This window comes from Myxocyprinus asiaticus, chromosome 28, assembly GCF_019703515.2.
Source record: "Myxocyprinus asiaticus isolate MX2 ecotype Aquarium Trade chromosome 28, UBuf_Myxa_2, whole genome shotgun sequence".
Lineage (NCBI taxonomy): Eukaryota > Metazoa > Chordata > Actinopteri > Cypriniformes > Catostomidae > Myxocyprinus > Myxocyprinus asiaticus.
Window position 1 is genome coordinate 23,979,439 of NC_059371.1, and position 20,534 is coordinate 23,999,972.

The 20,534-nt window shown below is 39.6% G+C and overlaps 1 protein-coding gene across 5 annotated transcripts in view; it reads left to right on the plus strand.

Moving 5' to 3' along the window:
• LOC127419187 (serine/threonine-protein kinase WNK3-like) overlaps positions 1-20,534 on the plus strand; it is a 71,284-nt gene that overhangs the window by 38,784 nt on the left and 11,966 nt on the right. For all 5 annotated transcript variants that reach the window (XM_051660373.1, XM_051660375.1, XM_051660374.1 and 2 more), the window contains exons 3-17: positions 7,232-7,404; positions 7,849-8,069; positions 10,744-10,901; positions 11,107-11,195; positions 11,278-11,497; positions 12,169-12,472; positions 12,702-12,826; positions 12,973-13,194; positions 14,250-17,555; positions 19,233-19,273; positions 19,374-19,503; positions 19,600-19,716; positions 19,864-19,965; positions 20,093-20,141; positions 20,259-20,411. In XM_051660373.1, coding sequence (XP_051516333.1) covers positions 7,232-7,404; positions 7,849-8,069; positions 10,744-10,901; positions 11,107-11,195; positions 11,278-11,497; positions 12,169-12,472; positions 12,702-12,826; positions 12,973-13,194; positions 14,250-17,555; positions 19,233-19,273; positions 19,374-19,503; positions 19,600-19,716; positions 19,864-19,965; positions 20,093-20,141; positions 20,259-20,411 — 5,410 coding nt within the window. The remainder of the gene's footprint in view (positions 1-7,231; positions 7,405-7,848; positions 8,070-10,743; positions 10,902-11,106; positions 11,196-11,277; positions 11,498-12,168; positions 12,473-12,701; positions 12,827-12,972; positions 13,195-14,249; positions 17,556-19,232; positions 19,274-19,373; positions 19,504-19,599; positions 19,717-19,863; positions 19,966-20,092; positions 20,142-20,258; positions 20,412-20,534) is intronic.

A 20,534-nucleotide genomic window follows, 5' to 3' on the forward strand; every position in this document is an offset into this window, starting at 1 on the left:
CTCTGCAAATGTCATGTCAGATATATTCAACCCCCAAAGTCAATCATTTGTGGAGCATCCTTTACCCTTAATAACAGCAAATAAATGCTTCAGGTAAGTGTTCTCAGGCTTCGGACACCACTCTGTTAGAATTTATACACATTTCTCATGAGCAAAAGCTTCCAGCTCATTGACATTCTTTGGTTTCTGTGCTGCCACTGCTTCCTTGAAATCCCAACAAAGGTTTGCAATGGGATTTTAATGATGGACTGAAAGGGCCATTTAAGGACATTCCACAACCTATCCCTGAACCTGATTTTGGACAACTTGGATGTATCCTTGGTGTTATTGTCTCGCTGGAAAGTCCAGTGATCACCGAGCTTCAATTTACACACTGAAGGCATCACATTTTTCATGCCAAAATGGCCTGATACCTGAAAGAATCCATGGTGTCAGTCACATAGTCAGGATAGCCATTTCCTGCAGCCACAAAACACCCCCATAACAGGACTGACCCACCTTCATGCTTGACTGTGGGGATGGTGTTGTTCTTGTCATCACCTTGTCATCTTACTCCAGACGTACTGCTACCCCTTGGGTCTAAAACTCATTTTCAGTTTAGTGTCATATGTCTATAAAACCTTCTTCCAGGACTCCACAGGTCTTTCCTAATTACTTCTTGAATATTCAAGTCAACATTTCCCTTGAAGTTTTGCTTTCTTCCACACCCCAAGATGGTTGCTGTTGTCCCATATTTAAAAAATGTTTGAATGGTGCTGCCAACTTTGTCTATTGGAAATTGAAGTGCCTTGGAAATGTACTTTTAGCCATGACCTTTCTTGTGTAATGAAATAATCTCCTCTATTAGCTTTTGAGACAGCTTATTTTTAATTGCATTTTTTGCATAGAAATACATTTTTGCTTACAACGCTAAACTTACATTTTAAAACTTAAATAAGTGCCATTGCAGATTGATGACTTAATTTTGTTTTAAAACCATTACTTGTGTAGCCTTACATATTTAAGCAACAGCTACATGCAATAGGTGTTGAATAATTATGACATGGCTGTATTTTTAAAAAATCCTGCTATTTAGAAATATTAGGTTATATATTCACACTATGACTTTGAATGTGTCACTCAACTGATATAGATGTAAAGTTTAAAAATTCTGGGTCATCAGAAAAGCTTACCTTTGTAAATCCTTATTGTCTTGGGGGGTTGAATAATTTCGATTGCAACGTTTTTTTAAGCGTTATCCCAAATGACACAGGATTTTACTACATAGTGTACCAGTGAGGGAAAAGGGTAAATTAAACACATTTTAAGAGAGACTTACTAACCTTTCACCATTGTTTGGGGGTCCTTCAGGGTCTGATAACGTGTCAAAATAAAATGCCCCATAAAATTGCTCCAGATTGCTTGTTATCCCTGATGACAATGGCTGACTGCCAGTTTTGGGACAGAATGCTCCAAAGCATAACAATCAACTGGATGTCATATTTTTTTAAATAATATATATATATATATATATATATATAATATTATATTATATTATATTATATATGAGATTTTAGGTTTTATTTGATTTTTAACACTTTTTGTAGCTTTTTTTGCATTTCACCATGAGGTCCAGACAGTTATATGGTATGAAACTGTGTGACTATAATGTCTAATAATTCTTAAACTTTGTAAAACCCTAATTACATGTTCATATAATTTGATAAACAGAGATTAATAGAGTCAATAAATGTGTTTTTTTTTTTTAACATTTTCCTTATTTTTACTCCATAAAGGGGTTTGGACATCAAAATTGCACGTCACGTCATTGGTCCATATGCAAATTTTTCATTTTCTGGATAAAACTATACCTGAGTAATTCATTATGTGATGAGGTTACACTACAGTCATCCTTTGTTTAAATGCTGTGTTGCGGTTTCTTGCCTTTTTCTCTTCATGTGAAAAACACAACAGACATTGCCATCTTGCAATCTTGTCACCCGAACAATGAACAATGTCCTATGACTTAGGCCTATTCCATTGGAACACTTGGAATATCTTGTCTGTCTCCTTAAATACCCACTCTCTCACATCTCCTGTTGTCTAATCACTATTTGGCTCACTCTCACGTGAAACCAGGCTTCACTCGCGTGTTTCAGATGAGAAGCCTATTTAGCACTTACAAAGCGTGAATGCAAGATGAATATCATAAAATTTGCTTCGGCAACCTGAAATGTATCTTTGACCGCTGGCAAAAATTTTTAAATGAAGGAAAAAACGCTGACTGTCAAAGTGATGGGAATTTGATTATATATAATTTTCAGCTACCACAGGCTATGATGTAAAATGTAACTAGCGTTTTCCATTTTGCATTGGTAACTTTGATCGTCTTTCTATCTGATAACAGTGGTGACACATTTGACTGCAAAATGTAAATGCAATTCATCTAAAGAATATCCAGATACAGTCCAGATATGAAATGCATGTTAATGCAAGGTGTAAATGGGGCCAGTGAGTGGTCACTGTTGGGCTCCATTTCCAGTTGCTGAAATGCTTGTTTATTTTCGCTAATAGTACACATGCACACATACAGTACATGCATAGATTCAGATATACACATACACACATGATGGCAGGCATATGTCTTCATTGCTGGAAAAGTGCATTGAACTAGCCGGTATTATGTTGCTTTCACTATGCCACTGTATTTCAGTGAATGCATTAGTAATGTGAGCTGACCATCCACCCTCCCTTTTCTCTTTATTGCAGTTTAACCCTAAAGACATGTAGTACAATAATAAAAAGAATCTGGGCATGATTACTTTACACATCCATAGGGATCAGAGTAATCAGTAAGGTGTTTAAAGTGAAGGAGAATAGCAGAGCTAAACTCAATTTAGAAGCCAAACTAAAGGCAGCATGGATTAATTTACACTTCTTAAATTTCATCATTCAACAGTCAAGCTGGGGCTCAGAAAGCAGTCATGTATTGATGTTTTTGTGGAACCACCTAACTGATAACTATACCAGGTGACAAGTACTGAAGTATTTCTGTTTGTGGAAAAAGTCAGGCTGGCTTAGGCATTACTGTTGATCATAGCCTGAGTTAGTGCAACTTTACCTGACAACCTTACAGCGCCTCACTGTAACCTCAATTTTTGCTTTTTTTAAAGAAAAGGAGGGAGTCGAGGGACGATTCAAAATAAATGTTTGTGGTAATCAACATTATGCCACAAATGCTGGCGATTGAGCTTAACTTGTATTGAACCTGGAATATTCCTTTTAACTGTTATTCCTTCAAAGTGAAATGCCACCACAATATATTAGTCATACTCTAGTTTGACTAATTTTCATACACAAGAACATTTCTGTGTGTCCATCTGGTTTTACATGACAGGACTAATCATTTATCTTAATGCTCCCAGCCTTTGCTGACCCAGGTACCTAGACATAATGCTTTAAAAGCCACAGTGGCAGGACAAGGAACTGCCATAAAAAGGGCAAAAGACTGGTGAAATACAGACAGAGACAACCACGTGAGACACCGTCTCAGACACTAACTCAACAGAGAATTCAGCAGCAGGACTGCGTCTGCGGCAGCAGAGATGAAACACACACACACACACACACACACACAGATACACTAACGTTAGTATCTCAGCTGCAAAACACAGAGCTCAGCATGATTTTTCAATGCACCACAAAGCAGGAAACATCTGTCAACACAGAGAAAACTTGTTTTAGTGCCGGAAATGAACGGTCAAAGTTCAAGGAACGGGGGCTACATTCAGTGATGTACGTGTGTGGTGTTTGTTTGTGAATGTTATAAGCTTCATGTTGATATGCTTGTTATATGGGAAAGGGAAACCTCAGTACCACTTAACAACACCCAAGGCCATAACCATGATACATATGAAAATGTTTAGATTATTGTTCGATCTTCATGGGTTTTTCAATGGTAGATTCTTAAACATTTGGTCTCTCTCAATCTTGAGTATTTGGTAACATCCTGGACTGTTTTACATTTTCTGTACTCAGTGAAGGGGGGAATCTGTAAAATTCTGTGGGATTTATTTAAATATGCCAAAAAAAAAAAAAAAGCTATAACAACTTATTGGTAGCAGAAAAAAAATTGAATTGAATTTAACTTTTTATTTAAACAATATTTATTCAGAATTACAGGTGTTTGAATTCTGAAGTTATAACACTATGTAACACAATTTTTGTTCCTAGGTAGTAAGTGTTATTTCCTAATTGCTTATGCCTCAAAAGTATAGAAAATGGCTATTATTCCCAACAAACTTTGCTTTTGTGACCAGGACAGTGATATTTTGAAATGTACCTATTTCCAATGAGAAAACGGGCGAATTTGTGTCTTTTCATTCACGTAAAGTCAGAAAAAAACAACATATGAATCCAAAATCCTTCTTTATCTGTGGTCCGACGAAGACACTGGCTTTGACTTTTGCCTCAGACAGCTTAGGGAAGTCTTGAAGGTACTTGAAGGCTGCTGACTCCTTATCTAGAGCTCTGACAAATTGTTTCATAAGGCCCAATTTGATGTGCAGTGGTGGCATCAGCATCTTCCGGGGGTCCAACAGTGGCTCCCACTTGACGTTGTTCCTCCCCACTGAGAACTTGGTCCGCTGTGGCCAGTCCTGTGCCTTTAAAGACACAAATTCACCCATTTTCTCATTGGAAATAGGTAAATTTCAAAATATCACTGCTCTGGTCACAAAAGCAAAGTTTGTGGGGAATAATAGCCATTTTCTATACTTTTGAGGCATAAGCAATTAGGAAATAACACTTACTACCCAGGAAAAAAAAAATATTAATAAAATAATTTGTTACACAGTGTAATCTGTGTCACTTTCATCAGAGTTCTGCAGGCACGGATTGCGTGTGGGCCTACATGTAACTGATTGGCACAGGAGGAGGAAGAGAGAAAAATAAACCTCAGATACTACAGAGGATTTCCTCAAAGTAACATCTAGTTGATGGATTAAGAGTGGAGAGAGAGAGGGGAGCAGAGAACAATGACAGATATGATTTACACATTCAGGTTTAACAAGAGAGAAACCTCATTACATGGCAAATCACATTATATACCACAAAACAGCCCCCAGATATCCAACCTGTTTGTTGATGCATAGGCCAATGCAATGCTGTTTACTGAAATTAAAGTAGGATTATGTCTATAAATCTCATGTAATGAGTTTGTTAAACAGAAAGAACAGTTTGTGCTTTGTTTGATCTTACTGTTGCTTAAGTCACTATTGTCATTTCCTTATACCTCATTATTTATGAATTTATGCGAGCTAACACCTTAAACCTTCATATGTTCGAAAGAATAAGGAATCTGAAGCTTAATTTGTATTCTGCTACATGTGCTAAATTACCTGTGAGAACCTGAGAACCTTTTTTTTTTTTTTTTTTTTATGTTGAACTTGCAATGTATGAAATCAGAGACGATGTTCTCACAGATTAAAGATTAAAAGGCATTTTTTGGTCTTGGCGTCTGTTCCGATTCAGCCAAATCTTGGCTTGTCCCTTGCGTCACCCATGGCCAGCAAGTCCTTATAAGAAATGTAAAGTGAAGTGAAGAGGGAAAAGCCCACAATTACAATTAGTCTTACAGTGGCTATTAATGCATTATATTGGACGAAGCCTTGACACATTAAAGGTATTTTATTACAATAACAAGGGGTTTGCTTGAGGTGTGCATAATAATGCTGCACATCAGTGCTAATCATCAAGTGTGTGTTGTGTTTGCCAGGGGAGTGAGTGTGTACTTAGTGCTGGCACTGTGGCATTTTCCCAACTGTATGCCAGCAAAGGGATTTAATCAGCATCCACCACACTGGTGCAATCTGGTCATGGTGGCTGGCCGCTGTGGCTGAAATGTGATTTTAGGCTAATGATGGGTGTTGCCTCCCTGTCACGCATCTCCTCTATGCCAGCGCCACCTGGTGGTTATTGATAGATGGTGACGGTGCTGTTGTGTGTGGGGAGGAGTTCTTCTGTGTATGTGTCCATGCTGAACCAAACATTTTGTTGTGATCAGCCGTCATACACCTCCAAATATCTCTCCCTCCACCCCACCTGCCACAGCACTGTATTGAAACAACCAAAAGATGGCAGATGGCCAACATAACATTGCGTATTTGGGAGGGTTACATTCTTGCAGTAAAACTGAATGGGTACAAAGCTTTGAACATTCCTCTCTCGCAGCACATTTTTTAAAGGGGAACTCATTTTCTCTCCCCAGCAAGTGGGTGGAAGTGTTCAGTGCTATTATGGTATGCCGAGATTCATAATAAATGAGGTAGTACAATGTTATTTATGAGTACTTTGCCGTTCTAACTTAAATCACATTTATATGAAATTGCAGAGTAGTCAGTAATATTTTTCACTTGGTCATTAATATGATTAATTGGATGGTCGAGAGCCCTCTTGGATATGGAAGTAATTAAATCTTATCTGAATCAATAGCCATTCCATTTCTTGTGTCATTTTAGCTGAAAAGTGCAATAATAATTGCACTTCAACTGCCAGGTCATTAGTAATAATAGAGCAACAAATGCTTTAAAAACAACATCAGATTTTATACTAGGTCTGTACATCTATTGTCACTGGAGTGTGTTTTTTGTTGCAAACTGTTTGTACATTTATACCATGGCTATGTTTTAAAAAGTATCTTAAACTACTCAATGTGCAGCTCACCTTATATGTATATAATGCACAGAAGGCATAATATATTATTATTCACATTTGTGGTAAACACTCTCAAAAGCTCAGATACTGTTTCATACAATGATACATGCTCTAATCCAAAATTGTGTTTTCTTTAAAAATGTATTGGGTTATTGTTTATGCCACAAAAATTATAAATACTAGTTTAAAACATTGTTGCATACCATTCAACACCATCCAGTGTACAGATATACAACACAATAGTATGCTATTCTAATTTCTGAACGCATTTGTACAGTACTTGTGCTTTTTCCCCTTGCCTTTCCAATAAAGTCTACATTAGTGGAATTCAATTGGGAAATGTAGACTAGCAAGAGTTCAACAATTTTGTCATTCACTGATTGAGGTTTAGTAGACCAGGTGATTATTAGCATTCCAGTTAAATTTTTTTATTATTTTTCTATGTTCCTCATCCATCATTTAATATCCTTGTGTTGAGTAGAGCATTTTACAAACATTTTGTGCACTGTTTAATATATTGTATGTGTTTATGTATCAGGATCGAAAGCTAACCAAGGCGGAGCAGCAACGGTTTAAAGAGGAGGCTGAGATGCTGAAAGGTCTACAGCACCCCAACATTGTGCGTTTCTATGACTCTTGGGAGTCTGTTCTTAGAGGCAAGAAGTGCATTGTCCTAGTCACGGAGCTCATGACCTCTGGAACACTCAAAACGTGTGTATCTTTGCATTTTAATGATTGTGTCTTTCTTACTGAATGTGATATTATAGAATATGTTTTACATTTGCAACTCCTTAAAAACTGTGTGTACGCTAAACCTGTGGTTCTCACCTGGTGGGTCATGACCAAAAATGGGTCGCTTTTGTTGTTTATGTCAAAGGCTGTGCATTCAATCAAAGTATGTATTTTGCCACAAATTAATTAATCCTCAAAATCCATGAACAAAACTGTGCAAGTTAAAAAGAAAAATTGTCCCAGACTACATTCAATTGGGGATACATTTGAATCTTGAATCTGGGACCTGGACCAAAATCAGTTAAGAACCAGTGATCTAAACCAGTGCATTTAACCTTCCAATGTAAGGTTGTGTAGAGTTATTCACTTACTAATATCACTACTTACACTGGGGCATCTCCATACTCTGTTCCTCTGCTTCAGGTATCTTAAGCGCTTTAAGGTGATGAAGCCCAAGGTTCTACGCAGCTGGTGCAGGCAAATCCTAAAGGGTCTACAGTTCCTACATACCCGAACACCACCAATTGTGCACCGTGACCTCAAGTGTGACAATATCTTCATCACGGGCCCCACCGGCTCAGTAAAGATTGGTGACCTGGGCCTTGCAACCCTCATGCGGACATCTTTTGCCAAGAGTGTTATAGGTATGTGCCTCTACATGCAGCTTCCTAGTAAAAGGTCTTTGCACATAAAAATGAAAATTCTGTCATTTACTCACCATTATGTTTTTCCAAACATACATGACTTTATTTCTTCCGGGGAACTTAAAAGGATATGTTAGGCAGCAGTGTTGGGTAACGTTACTTTTAAAAGTAACTCGTTAGAATATTGCATTACTCCTTAAAGTAACTTAATTAAAAAGTTATTTTTATGGAGAGTAAAGTGTTACTATACTTTTGCAGTACATTTGCGTACATTTTTTCTCACAGCCACTTTCTCTTTTGCTATGCTATGCATTCCATACAAATAAGCCATGCATTGCATACAAGAGATATTACAGGTCATGCTATCTACTGTACAACACTCATGTCAAAACAGCATAGTAAACAAACAGATATTTAGAAAGTAGGTCTTCACGTATTTATACATATTTACAATAAAGAATCAATAACATATGCATGATTTGTTTTTCCATCAACATGGCAGCCAGTATGAATACTGAAGAATAACCACTGTCTTACCTAAAGCAGCAAAGTCCAACACTTGAACCTGCATCATATGTCCTCATATTTGGTGCCCATTGACAATGTCAGAGTCAACTGAGATGTTCTTCAGAAGTCAGGATAAAATTCAGTGGGGAATGCCAGTATAACATGTTCAAGGAATAAGTCTGATGAATAAATAAATATTTTTCACTTAAGTCATCTCAGTGCACGCTTGTTTTGAGTTGATTCACGGTGCGTACAGACACCACAACTTCAAAGGCGCATTTTGAGACAACTTGAATTAAATTGTTTTTAATGCTACCAAAATGTAAAAACAAAAATTGTTTGTTTCATGAATCAAACTACTTGTTTATTATAAAACAAAAATGTTGAATATTTTTAGAAACTAAGACATTTTCTCTGCGTACACAATAGATGTAGAATGTTGCTCGGAGCAACTGATCTAGAGTCTTTTCTCATCCCATTCTCCCAGATACGGGGAGCTGTAACACGGAGTATTTCACCCTGTGTATCATGTCGTGGCCAGTGGAAAACTAGTCTTATAATCCCTCTGCCTAAATGCGTTTACTGAATTTTTTTATTTTTTTTTTTTCATTTTTATGCAGTGTGTATTAACACATGAATCAACAGTGTTTCACTCAACTGAATGCTGACCTCATATTACTCTAAAACACGAAATGCGCTTGCGTGTTAGTGAGTTGATTGACAGGCAATGTCTGTATCTAAAAGGTGATTGGATCTTTTACCTGTAAGGCAGTACTTCCTTTCTACATCCATTGACTTTTGGGTGCTAGAGCTTCTTGGGTGGGCGTTCCCATTTCTCCCATTCATTTAAATAGAATTGACTCATCTCACTCTGCTAAATAGTCTCTGGCCTCACACTCTGTAGAACTATAATGCCAGTCATGCACTACATCTCCTCCCCGAAGTTTGCACACTTTTACTCTTGATTTCTCGCAATACAGGGAAAGTAGAGGTGTACAAAAGCAACGCGTTACTTTATTTAAAAAGTAACTCTGATATTATGGTCTAAAATAAAAAATATTGTGTTACTTTAATCGTTACTTGAAAAGTAATCTGATTACGTAGCATGCGTTACTTTTATCGCTTTACCTCCGATACTGTTAGGCAGTATGTTAGTCTTAGGAACCATTCCTTTTCATTGCATTATTATTTTTATTATTTTTCATACAATGAAAGTGGATGGTGACTGAGGCTTTCATTTTGCCCAACATCTTCATTTGTGTCTCCTGGTTGAAAGAAAGTACAGGTTGGAACAACATGAGGGTGAGAAAATAATGAAAGAATTTTCTATTTTGGGTGAACTACCCCTTTAAGCTCTGAACTCGTATTGTCTTTTGCTGCTTTGGTGCTCAGTAAAGAGCACTGCTTGCAGTACTGTATGTTCATACATAAAAATGTCAATGCCCATTGATTTTTTTTTTTTTTTTTTCTGTTTAAATATTTGCTGAGAGGCAAGTTAGCATGCCAGATGTTTATTAGTGCAAACATCAAAATAATTTCCTTTTATAACACTGTTGCTTTTAACAATGTTACTCTATGCACCCAGCAGCTGCATATTTGGAAAAAATTATGCAATTATTGCAAGTACTTCTAAGTGAGAGGCTGCTGCAAAAAATATCAGGAGTATCCGTGAAAGCACTTGTGTGCTGCATAGATCAGACTTTCTACTCTCAGTGACTGAATCAGTAATTCCAGGCTCAGGCCAGAAGAAAGGAGCACAATTGGCTGTGTTCTTCAAGGCTGATTTTCGTGATTGATTTAAAGATGATGTGCCTGTGGTTTGCAGATGAATCTGAAGAAAAATGGCTTACACTTTGTTATATATTACATGATATATTCCATTGTTGTTACAGTAGGTTATAAAAAGAAACATCTGACATATGGAGTATGCACATCATAGCCTTCGAACTTGAAGATTATTGTAATAAGCATTCATGACAACGTGCATGTTGATAATTGTCTGTTGTCAACCAGAATAAAAATAAATAGCCAAGTAGTCTTTCAAAGAGCAACATATTATGAAAACATTAGTTTTACAGATTTCTGCTTGTTATCACAGCAACAGAAGGTAAATATGATAAAGTTTCAGAGAGCAGGATGTCATCCGAATGTTGTATTGATTTCTCAGGGACTCCAGAGTTCATGGCCCCAGAGATGTATGAGGAGCACTATGATGAGTCAGTGGATGTTTATGCCTTTGGCATGTGCATGCTGGAGATGGCTACCTCAGAGTACCCATATTCAGAATGCCAAAATGCTGCACAGATCTACCGCAAAGTCACAAGTGTGAGCATTAATGATTCATGATTTGCCTTGTACAGTACAATCATTGTTCCATGACTACATGACACTTGATTGCACTTATTTGTTATGCCTTGTATTAGTTTTTAAATACACACTTTGTTTATGTACTAATTGGTATGGTTATGACTAGTTGATGAATAACATGGAGGATTGCTAACACATTAGACTGCTTTTTTTCTCTATGTAGGGCATCAAACCTGCCAGTTTTGACAAAGTGAATGACCCAGAGGTAAAAGAGATCATTGAGGGCTGTATTCGCCAAAATCGATTAGAACGGTAAGCATATAACCAGCAGAAGTTTATCTGTAAGTTAAGCAAGATTGAGAAGCACTCTTAAGTTCTGTCTTTTCAAACTCAGGCTCTCTGTCAAGGACCTTCTAAATCATGCCTTCTTTGCGGAGGATACCGGTGTGCGTGTGGAGCTTGCAGAGGAAGATACAGGCTCCAAAGACTGCCTGGCCCTGCGCATCTGGGTTGAGGAGCCAAAGAAACTCAAGGGCAAGCACAAAGACAATGAGGCCATCGAGTTCAGCTACGACCTGGAGAATGATAGTGCCGAAGAGGTTGCACTAGAGATGGTAAGATTAAATTAAAGGACACAGAATGTATGGAGAGTCTACAAAAAAAACTATATATGGAAAGATTGAAAACTGTGCCCTGATGTTATTTATTGTAATCAATCTGTCACCCAAAATTAGGATAATTTACTCACCCTCATATAGTTCCAAACCTATATGACGTTATTTTCTTACTGTGTGCGGAACACAGTAGTAATTAATATTCCGGTCCATCCTTTCAATACAATGACAGTTGATAGTGACTCACTTAAAAGCTAAAAAAGGCACCCAGATGTATTTAATTACATTACGGTTGTTTCTTACCAAACCTCATCGTGTGCTTTCAAAAAACTTGGAATTTGATGCACGAGTTGCATGGACTACTATAATGATTCTTTTGGTTTCTTTTTTTAAGCTTTAAAGTGAACTATCAACTGCTATTGTATTAAAAGGATGGACCAAAATATTAATTAAAATTTCTCCTTTTGTGTTCTGCATAAGAAAGAAAGGCATACGGTTCGGAACGGAATGAGGGTGAGTAAATGACAACAGAATTGTCATTTTTGGGGTTTCCTTTAAGACAAACTGTAACCTACATTGTTCCTCTTTCTCTTTTGCTCCATCTATTTCTCCTCACTCTGTATCTATCCTTTTTCTTTTTGATTTATGCCCCAATTAAACACCTTTTTTAGGTGAAGTCTGGCTTTTTCCATGAAAGTGATGCTAAGGTGGTGGGGAAATCCATCAGAGACAGGGTGACTCTAATTAAGAAATCCCGGGAAAGGCGGCAACAGCAGCTCCTCCAACAGCAGCAAAGTCTGGACGAGCATCGTGTCTCAACAGTCCTCACCTCCTCCTTTACCCCTCTCCATCCCTCCTGCCCCTCCTCACTGGGTCCAGCTGCTGCTGCAGGTGCTGGGGGTCAGGGGGAGGCAGAAGAGCTGCCAGAAGTGGACCAACATGTCCAACAGCAAGGCACTGCACTGAGCCTCAAAGGTGCACAATTCATGTACAATCAAAATGTACAGATACTGTCACTTGTAAAAGATGAGAATGTACACTACATGGTCAAAATATATATAAATACTTTTGGCCATGTAGTGTATCTTACTATCCACACCATTTCTAATAAATAAAAATATGTATGCATCAGAAAAGCACTTTTAGCCAAATGTTTGGCCCAATTTGCTGTATGAATGTTGGCATTTTACTTTTCTGTCTTTAGAAGGTGAGAACCTTTCTATTGTCAGTGGAGATCCTTTCTCAAGTGGGCAAAGCCATGCTTTCTCTCTAGCTGAGTCTGAGAACCCATGTGCTCATGCTCAAACCAGCTACCCCTCTGGCACCTCTGTAAGTACTGCTCCTGCTACAACTGCTCAGTCACCACCATTCTTCCTCAACTCATATGAAAAACTTTTGACTTGAAGTACAAAAAAGTACTTGTTGAATAAATGTACACCTTTGGTGGGCTAAGATTTGTTTTTGTTTTCATTTAGGGAGTGAAAGGTATCGGGGTTGTGTCTCACCCCCAGCTGCTCCCTATTGGTCAGAGTGGAGGGGTTCCAAATGTGCCTGTTGGCCAGAATGGTGGGATATCTGGCATTTCCATTGGCCAAAGTGCTGGTGGGGCTCCTAACATTCCTCTGGCACAGACTTTCATTCAGCCAGTCACTATGACATCACAGGTCCCATTAAGTGTGCCTCAACAATATTCTCAGGTGTGGCCAGCTTGTCTTATTGCTGTGTTTTCCCTTTTCTCTTAATCCACTCTTGCACTGGACACAATATTGCATATCTAAAATAAATCAATCCAGGGGGGCCTATTTCACTAAACCAGTTAAACAATCCAAAAATCAGTGCCAAATGTTAAATTATTGAAGTTGAATATGTTCAGTCACCACTGGGGTGTTTTACCACTTGTGTAATATTGTTTATCAAAATAGTTGTGATAATTCTTAAGTTTTTACAATGTAGACATGGCACTCTGTTACTGAAATACCCACTCAAATGCAGACTGTAACTTCAGTCTAGGTCATTTGCTGAGTTACATGATGTTCACTGACCTAAATTTTTGATGTTAGGTTGAGAGAACAGATTTGTTTTTGAATTTCACTGTGAAATTATTTGAGGTGATTTCCATGCCAAATCTTACTAGCTGCTCATTTGAAGGGACTAATTGTTTTCTGTGCTCCTTTATAATTCTGTACTGCCATTATAATGTGTTTGGAACATAGAACATGTTTGAATTGGATTCAGAGTTCAGAGTTTAAAGACACTGATCATCAAGAAAGTATGCAGATGAGTGGTAGAAGCTCTTAAGCAAGTTAATTAGAATGCATGTTTTAGAGGGGGAAAAAATACAAAATCAAGCAAATTTATATTAGCAATCAGTGACAATAATGTGTGAATGTGCCTAGAACTAAACTGTAATGATTTAGTGGATGTTTTAATGGATGCTGACCTGAACAGAAATTCCTCCTTGGAATTCTGCTGCTTCTGATCTGATGAGGAATAGAATCAGGCACAAAAGGCATCATAGTCTGAATACCATCTAGGAATAACCTAATAACAGGATACAGAGTATCTTGTCCCATGTCTTTTGCTTTCCAAAATGTCCTGTTTCCCTTGGATGATTAATGAAATGCACTAACGCTTCCTCTCGCTTTCTGTTTTCCCCTCCCACTACCCCTTCCTTCTCTCCACACATGCCACCCTATTCCATGCTCTGTCCAATCCACCCTTCCCAATAATTTCCAAATATTTTTGCCACCAGCCCATCCCACCATACACAACAGATGTTACCCCTTCTCAAATATTACACCCTCGGAATAGTGATACCTCCACTTCCCACAGTTCTCTTGTGCAGTCACAGTCATACACCTCCTCAATATCACCCCAGGCACCCTTAACTGTCCACACTGCCTCCATCCCTGTTGGAGAGTCCATAGCATCAGCTGGCAACATTATGCCCCCCATGCAGACCCAACCTAGTAATGCTCCTGTACAACCTACTGATGTTTTGCCCCAGCAAACCATTGTTCAGCCCCAACATCAGGCAGTGTCAGAATTGCCAGGAACATTGCAACCAACACCACAAAAGCAGGCAAATATAATGCAGCAGCACCAGGCAGTGCTGTTACCACAGCAGAAAGACCAGCAGAAAGACCAGGTTCAGCCAGCAACAGTTTTATTGCAACATTCACAGCATGTAGAACAGCCCCGCATGAATTTACAGGAACAACAGCCACATTCAGGTTTATCCCAGCAGCCATATATTCCCTTGCCACAGCAGCAACAGCCAACATTGTCCATCTTGCACCAAAGTGAGTTACAACAGCAGGTGTACATACAACAACCCCAGCAACAAGTTGTGATACAGCAGCAAGTTCAACAACCATTGCAGCAAACGTCAGTACAACAACCCCCAATGGAACAATATCAACAGACACAGCAACTGCAGGCACAGCCAGTTTATTTGCCACAAATGGCTGAATCACAAGAGCAGAACATGGTAAAGACAATAGGACAACAGCCACAAATGCTTCAAACAACCCAGCAGCCATTACAATTGGCAGAGCAACAAAAAAAACTTTTGATTAGGCAACAAATGGAGCAGCAACAGAAGGCTGTTTTGCAAAAGCTATTGGAGCAACAAAGTCAACAGCAAGTTTACATTCAATCACCTCAGAAGCAACCACAAGTTGAACAACAAATTCTTCTGCAGCAACAGCAAAACATGGCAGTGCAGCAGCAGATGGAGCAACAGCAGCAGGCTCTACAGCAACAGCAGCAAATAGAGCAGCAACAACAGACCATTTTACAACAACAGGTGGAACAACAAATACAACAGCAACAGGTTCTTTTTCAGCAACATCAGCTGGAACAGAAGCAAGTTATATTGCAGCAGCAACAGCGTGAACAACAGCAGGCTCTTTTACAACAACAACAGTTAGAACAGCAAGCCTTGCTACAACAGCAGCAACAACTCCAGTTAAAGCAGCAACAAGCTCTTTTACATCAGCAACAGTTAGAACAGAAACAGCAGGCATTGCTTAAGCAGCAGCAGAAACAGCAGTTAGAGCAACAGCAAACTGTTTTACAGCAACAACAGCAGCAAGCACTCATTCAACAGTTGCAACAGCAGCAACACATTGAACAGCAACAGCCTCAACTACAGAAGCCAACTGAACAACTACAGCAGGAAATATTTCAACAACAGCCTGATCAGCAACAACAGGCATTACTACAACAGAGAGAGTCGCAGTTGCAGCAACAAGTTCTAATGCAACAACAGATCGAGTTACGACAACAGGCACTACAAGCTGAAAAACAACAAGTTTTATTGCAGCAGCAACAACAACAACTACATTTGGAGCAGCATACAGCTCTTACAGATCATAGTGGGCAACAGCAAACAACTATAAAAACAGAGACTGTACAACAAATCAGTCAACTACAACACCCTCAGCAAATAATTTCCCCACAACCTCAATATCATTCAAATCTTGCTCAACAACAAACAGAGCAGCAACAGGTCTTGATTCAGCAGCAACAAGCTATCCTCCCCCAGCCATCACATAGACCTTCCCTGGAAGATTTACAAGTTCCAACCATGGTTCAAGCAGTACCACAAATGGTTACCACTCAAATATCTAGTCAAGTTCCTACCCCAATACTCATTCAGCAACAGAGGCCACCTCAGCAGTCATCTCAACCTGCTGCGCAAATGCAAATCCAGAATCAAGGGGAGCCAGCAATTTGTGGTCAAATTTCACTGCAGACCGAAAGTCTTTGTACAGCACAGTCAATGAGAGAGAGTATTCAAGCAAGCCAGTTGCAAGTTTCACAACCAACCCAACAAATCACATCCCCAACACAGGCACAAGTTCCAACACCACATCCTATTCACTCTTTTGTCCCAACTCAGACGCAAATGGACTCAAAAGGGCATCTCCTTCCTTCACAAACTCAAATGGTACCAATTCAAGCTGCAGCTTCTCTCCACTGTCAGGTTCCAGTAGTGTCACCAACACCTGCACCTCTAGTGCATGTCCAAGGACAGGCTGCTGCTTCACTTCTGCCCACACAGTATGCTCAAGCACCTGTCGCTCAGCAAACCATCCAGTCAGTTCAACTAGACCTCGCACAAACTGTGAAACAACAACAGTCTCCTCTGCGGCAATATCAGCAAGCATTGCTGTCTCCAGTATCACCTGCACATTCCATTGACCCAATAGCCACTTCGTCAGCTCAGTGCTACTTGCAACAGACAAACCAACCACAAATGCAGGCCCAGGCTATGCCACAGCCAATCATACCGGCTCAGCAACAGCCAGTCAGTGTGGCCTCTATGCAGACAGTTTTGCAGCCCATGCTTCCAGTGAAGCCTCAGGCTACCCAACAGTATGAGCAGCAGCTGCCTAAAGCCCAACCTGTGCAACAACAGCAACCCCTCCATCATCAATATCAAGCTCAAACTGTGCAGCAGTTTCTGCCAACAAATGCTGTACTACCCCAAGATCTCCAGCAACAGCCCTCTCAGCCCCAACCTGTGCTCCAACATATTCTCCCTATGCACATTCCACCCAGTCAGATACCTCAAACCCAAGCAAGGACAGTATCTCTTTATAGTCACGTAGTCTCAGGTCCTCCACCCTCCCCCCAAAACCAGCAGAAACCAACCCTTCCTGCTCAAACACACTCACAGATTAGCATGCAACCACAAGCACACTTAAACACCCAGACACATGTTCAAACGCATGCCCTCACCCACACACAGACCCACATAGGGACTACTGGGAATTTTGAGCAGCCTCCTTACTCCCAAGCTGCCTTTATGCCTTCACAGATCCACCAAAGTCCATCTCATAGTTCCCTACAACCCTCTGCCATTCTTCCAACCCAACAGCCAGCTGTCCCAGTTTCAGAAATTCCTGTCTCAACACATGCAAGGCCAGCTGACCTGATCCCTGTCCCCCTTCCTACTGTCAATTCCTCACAGTCCCATGACTCTCATGGCTCTGTGTTGCCCACCACCTCGCTGGCAGACAGTGATGCTGCATTGTTGGGCATTGCTCAGGTATGAAAGCACTTTAATTACATCTGTAAAAGCTATTATACAAAAGCGCTTTAATATTTCGCATCAGCAATTTTCCATGTTAAATATATTTACACCGATCAGCCACAACATTAAAACCACCTGCCTAGGGGGCCTGGGTAGCTCAGCAAGTACTGACACTGACTACCACCCCTGGAGTCGCGAGTTTGAATCCAGGGTGTGCTGAGTGACTCCATCCAGGTCTCCTAAGCAACAAATTGGTCCAGTTGCTAAGGAGGGTAGAGCCACATGGGGTAACGTCCTTGTGGTCGCAAGTAGTGGTTCTAGCTCTCAATGGGGCACGTGGTAAGTTGTGCGTGGATCGCGGAGAATAGCATGAGCCTCCACATGCAGAGTTTCCATGGTGTCATGCACAACGAGCAGTCTCCGAAGCGGAGGCAACTGAGACTTGTCCTCTGCCACCCGGATTGAGGTGAGTAACCACACCACCACGAGGACCTACTAAGTAGTGGGAAATGGGCATTCCAAATTGGGAGAAATAATGTTTTTTTTTTTTAATTTAAAATAAAAAACACCTGCCTAATATTTGGTAGGTCCTCCTCGTGCCGCCAAAACAGTGTCAACCCACATCTCAGAATAGCATTTTTGTTTTTGGCACCATTCTGAGTAAATTCTAGAGACTGTTGTGCGTGAAAATCCCAGGAGATCAGCAGTTACAGAAATACTCATACCAGCCCATCTGGCACCAACAATCATGCCATGGTCCAAATCATTGAGATCACATTTTTCCCCATTCTGATGGTTGATGTGAACATTAACTGAAGCTCCTGACCCATATCTGCATGATTTTATGCACAGCACTGCTGCCACTCGATTGGCTGATTAGATAATCGCATGGATAATTGTTGGTGCCAGACGGGCTGGTTTGAGTATTTCTGTAACTGCTGATCTCCTGGGATTTTCACACACAAGTCTCTAGAATTTACTCCGAATGGTGCCAAAAACAAAAAACATCCAGTGAGCGGCAGTTCTGCGGATGGAAATGCCTTGTTGATGAGAGAGATCAACAGAGAATGGCCAGACTGGTTCGAACTGACAAAGTCTACGGTAACTCAGATAACCACTCTGTACAATTGTGGTGAGAAGAATAGCATGTCAGAATGCTATTCTGAGATGCGGGTTGCCGCTGTTTTAGCAGCACGAGGGGGACCTACACAATATTAGGCAGGTGGTTTTAATGTTGTGGCTGATCTGTGTATATATGGATTCCTCAGAACAGAATTAAGGTCCATAGAATCCACTGAAGGTAGAAGGCATACAAACATCAATCTCCTCTGACTCAGTTTACTTGACATGCGAAACCCATTATGCTTTCATGAGCACACCTAACTTCTTAACACCTGCAAACCCAAGGTTAAACTTACAAAATCAAACATACAATTTTATCTCATGATTTCAAGAAAGTCATTTTTATTTTTGGTTATTTTTTGGTTGTTTGAGTGTATTGAGTAATACTTTGCCTGTATTTTTAATTTTGGAATTTATTATAATATTTGGTAATTGAAATCAATTTTATTTATTAGTTTGAGTCATTATATATACTAATGGTTTGTGTTTTTTGTTTTTCTTATGTTTTTATGTTGGTATGTGGTGGTTCCTGTGTTGTTTGTTTGTTTGTCTTTTTCTTTGGCTTAACAGGAGAGCCAAAATCAATCTACCAACAGGAGCTCTTCGTCAGGGTAGGTTTGATGCATCTCTGTACTTTATCTGACAGATGTTTGTGTACATTTCATCATGTGCACAAGCAAAACTTTGACTTTGGATATTTTATAAATCCAGCTCTGCTCCTGCCAATGGAGATGAGTCTCAAATGCTGTGGGCTAGTGGAAAACTGGAAAAGGTGAAATCTCAGAGGAGAGCTTCCTGTCAGAAAACTGAAAAAACTCATTTTCAACTCAGCATGTTGCAGGTATGTATAGCACAATTTTTTTTCTGCAAGTCACCGTTAATTTAAAATTTAATTAATAAATTGAATCATATTCTAAACATTTTCTCCATGTCGAAGGTTTCGTGCACTGGGGACAACATGGTAGAGTGTCAACTGGAAACTCACAGCAACAAAATGGTCACGTTCAAATTTGACATTGAGGGAGATGCACCTGAGGACATTGCAGATTACATGGTAAACATTTAAGCAGCTTTAGTCTTACCTTTGCTTTTTGAGAAACCGCATATAAAGAGACTTTGTGCTGGGTGATCGTGACTTGTGTCTTTGTGCGTTTGAAGTGTGTCTTCACTTGTAAATGACTTCATAATGTGTATTGTGCAGGTGGAGGAGGATTTTGTCCTTGAGCCTGAGAAAGAAAAATTTGTTGAGGAGCTGAGGGCTATAGTGAAGAAAGCTCAAGGAATTCTAATTACTCAGTCACAGGTCTGCATTTCCAAATGTATTAAACTTTACAAACTCATTGTTAAATGGCTCTTTAACTAATCATAGTATTGTTTTTAGATGAGGATGTCTTTTTTATTTTTTATTTAATGTCTTTTTTCTGTCTCAGACTGGGTCCGTGGAGCAGCTCCATGTAAGCACCCCATCCAGTGCATCAAGTAAGAGTTTGGTCATGGTCTGGTATACTCACAAATAAAGCTGAAGAATAAAGTTAATCAAATGTTACAATTAGTAATAAAATAAATGTTTTGTGCTATTTTCTCTATTTGCTGTAGCGGATGCAGCCCCTCAATCTTCCCCAGTGGGTCGCTGGCGGTTTTTCATCAACCAAACAATTCGCCATCGTGACTCACACTCCAACCAGGGAGCTTCCACTCCCCCTCCAGTGGGAGAGAGCAGAGTTCCCAAGTCTACAGAAACAGAGAAAGGTACTTTTAATACAATTTACTTTTGAGACAAACTCCATAATGCTTTTTGTCATGAGTTAAACTTGAAATTGAAATGACCTATATAAGAAAGATAGAATGGATTAGAGGAACTTTGTTTCTGCT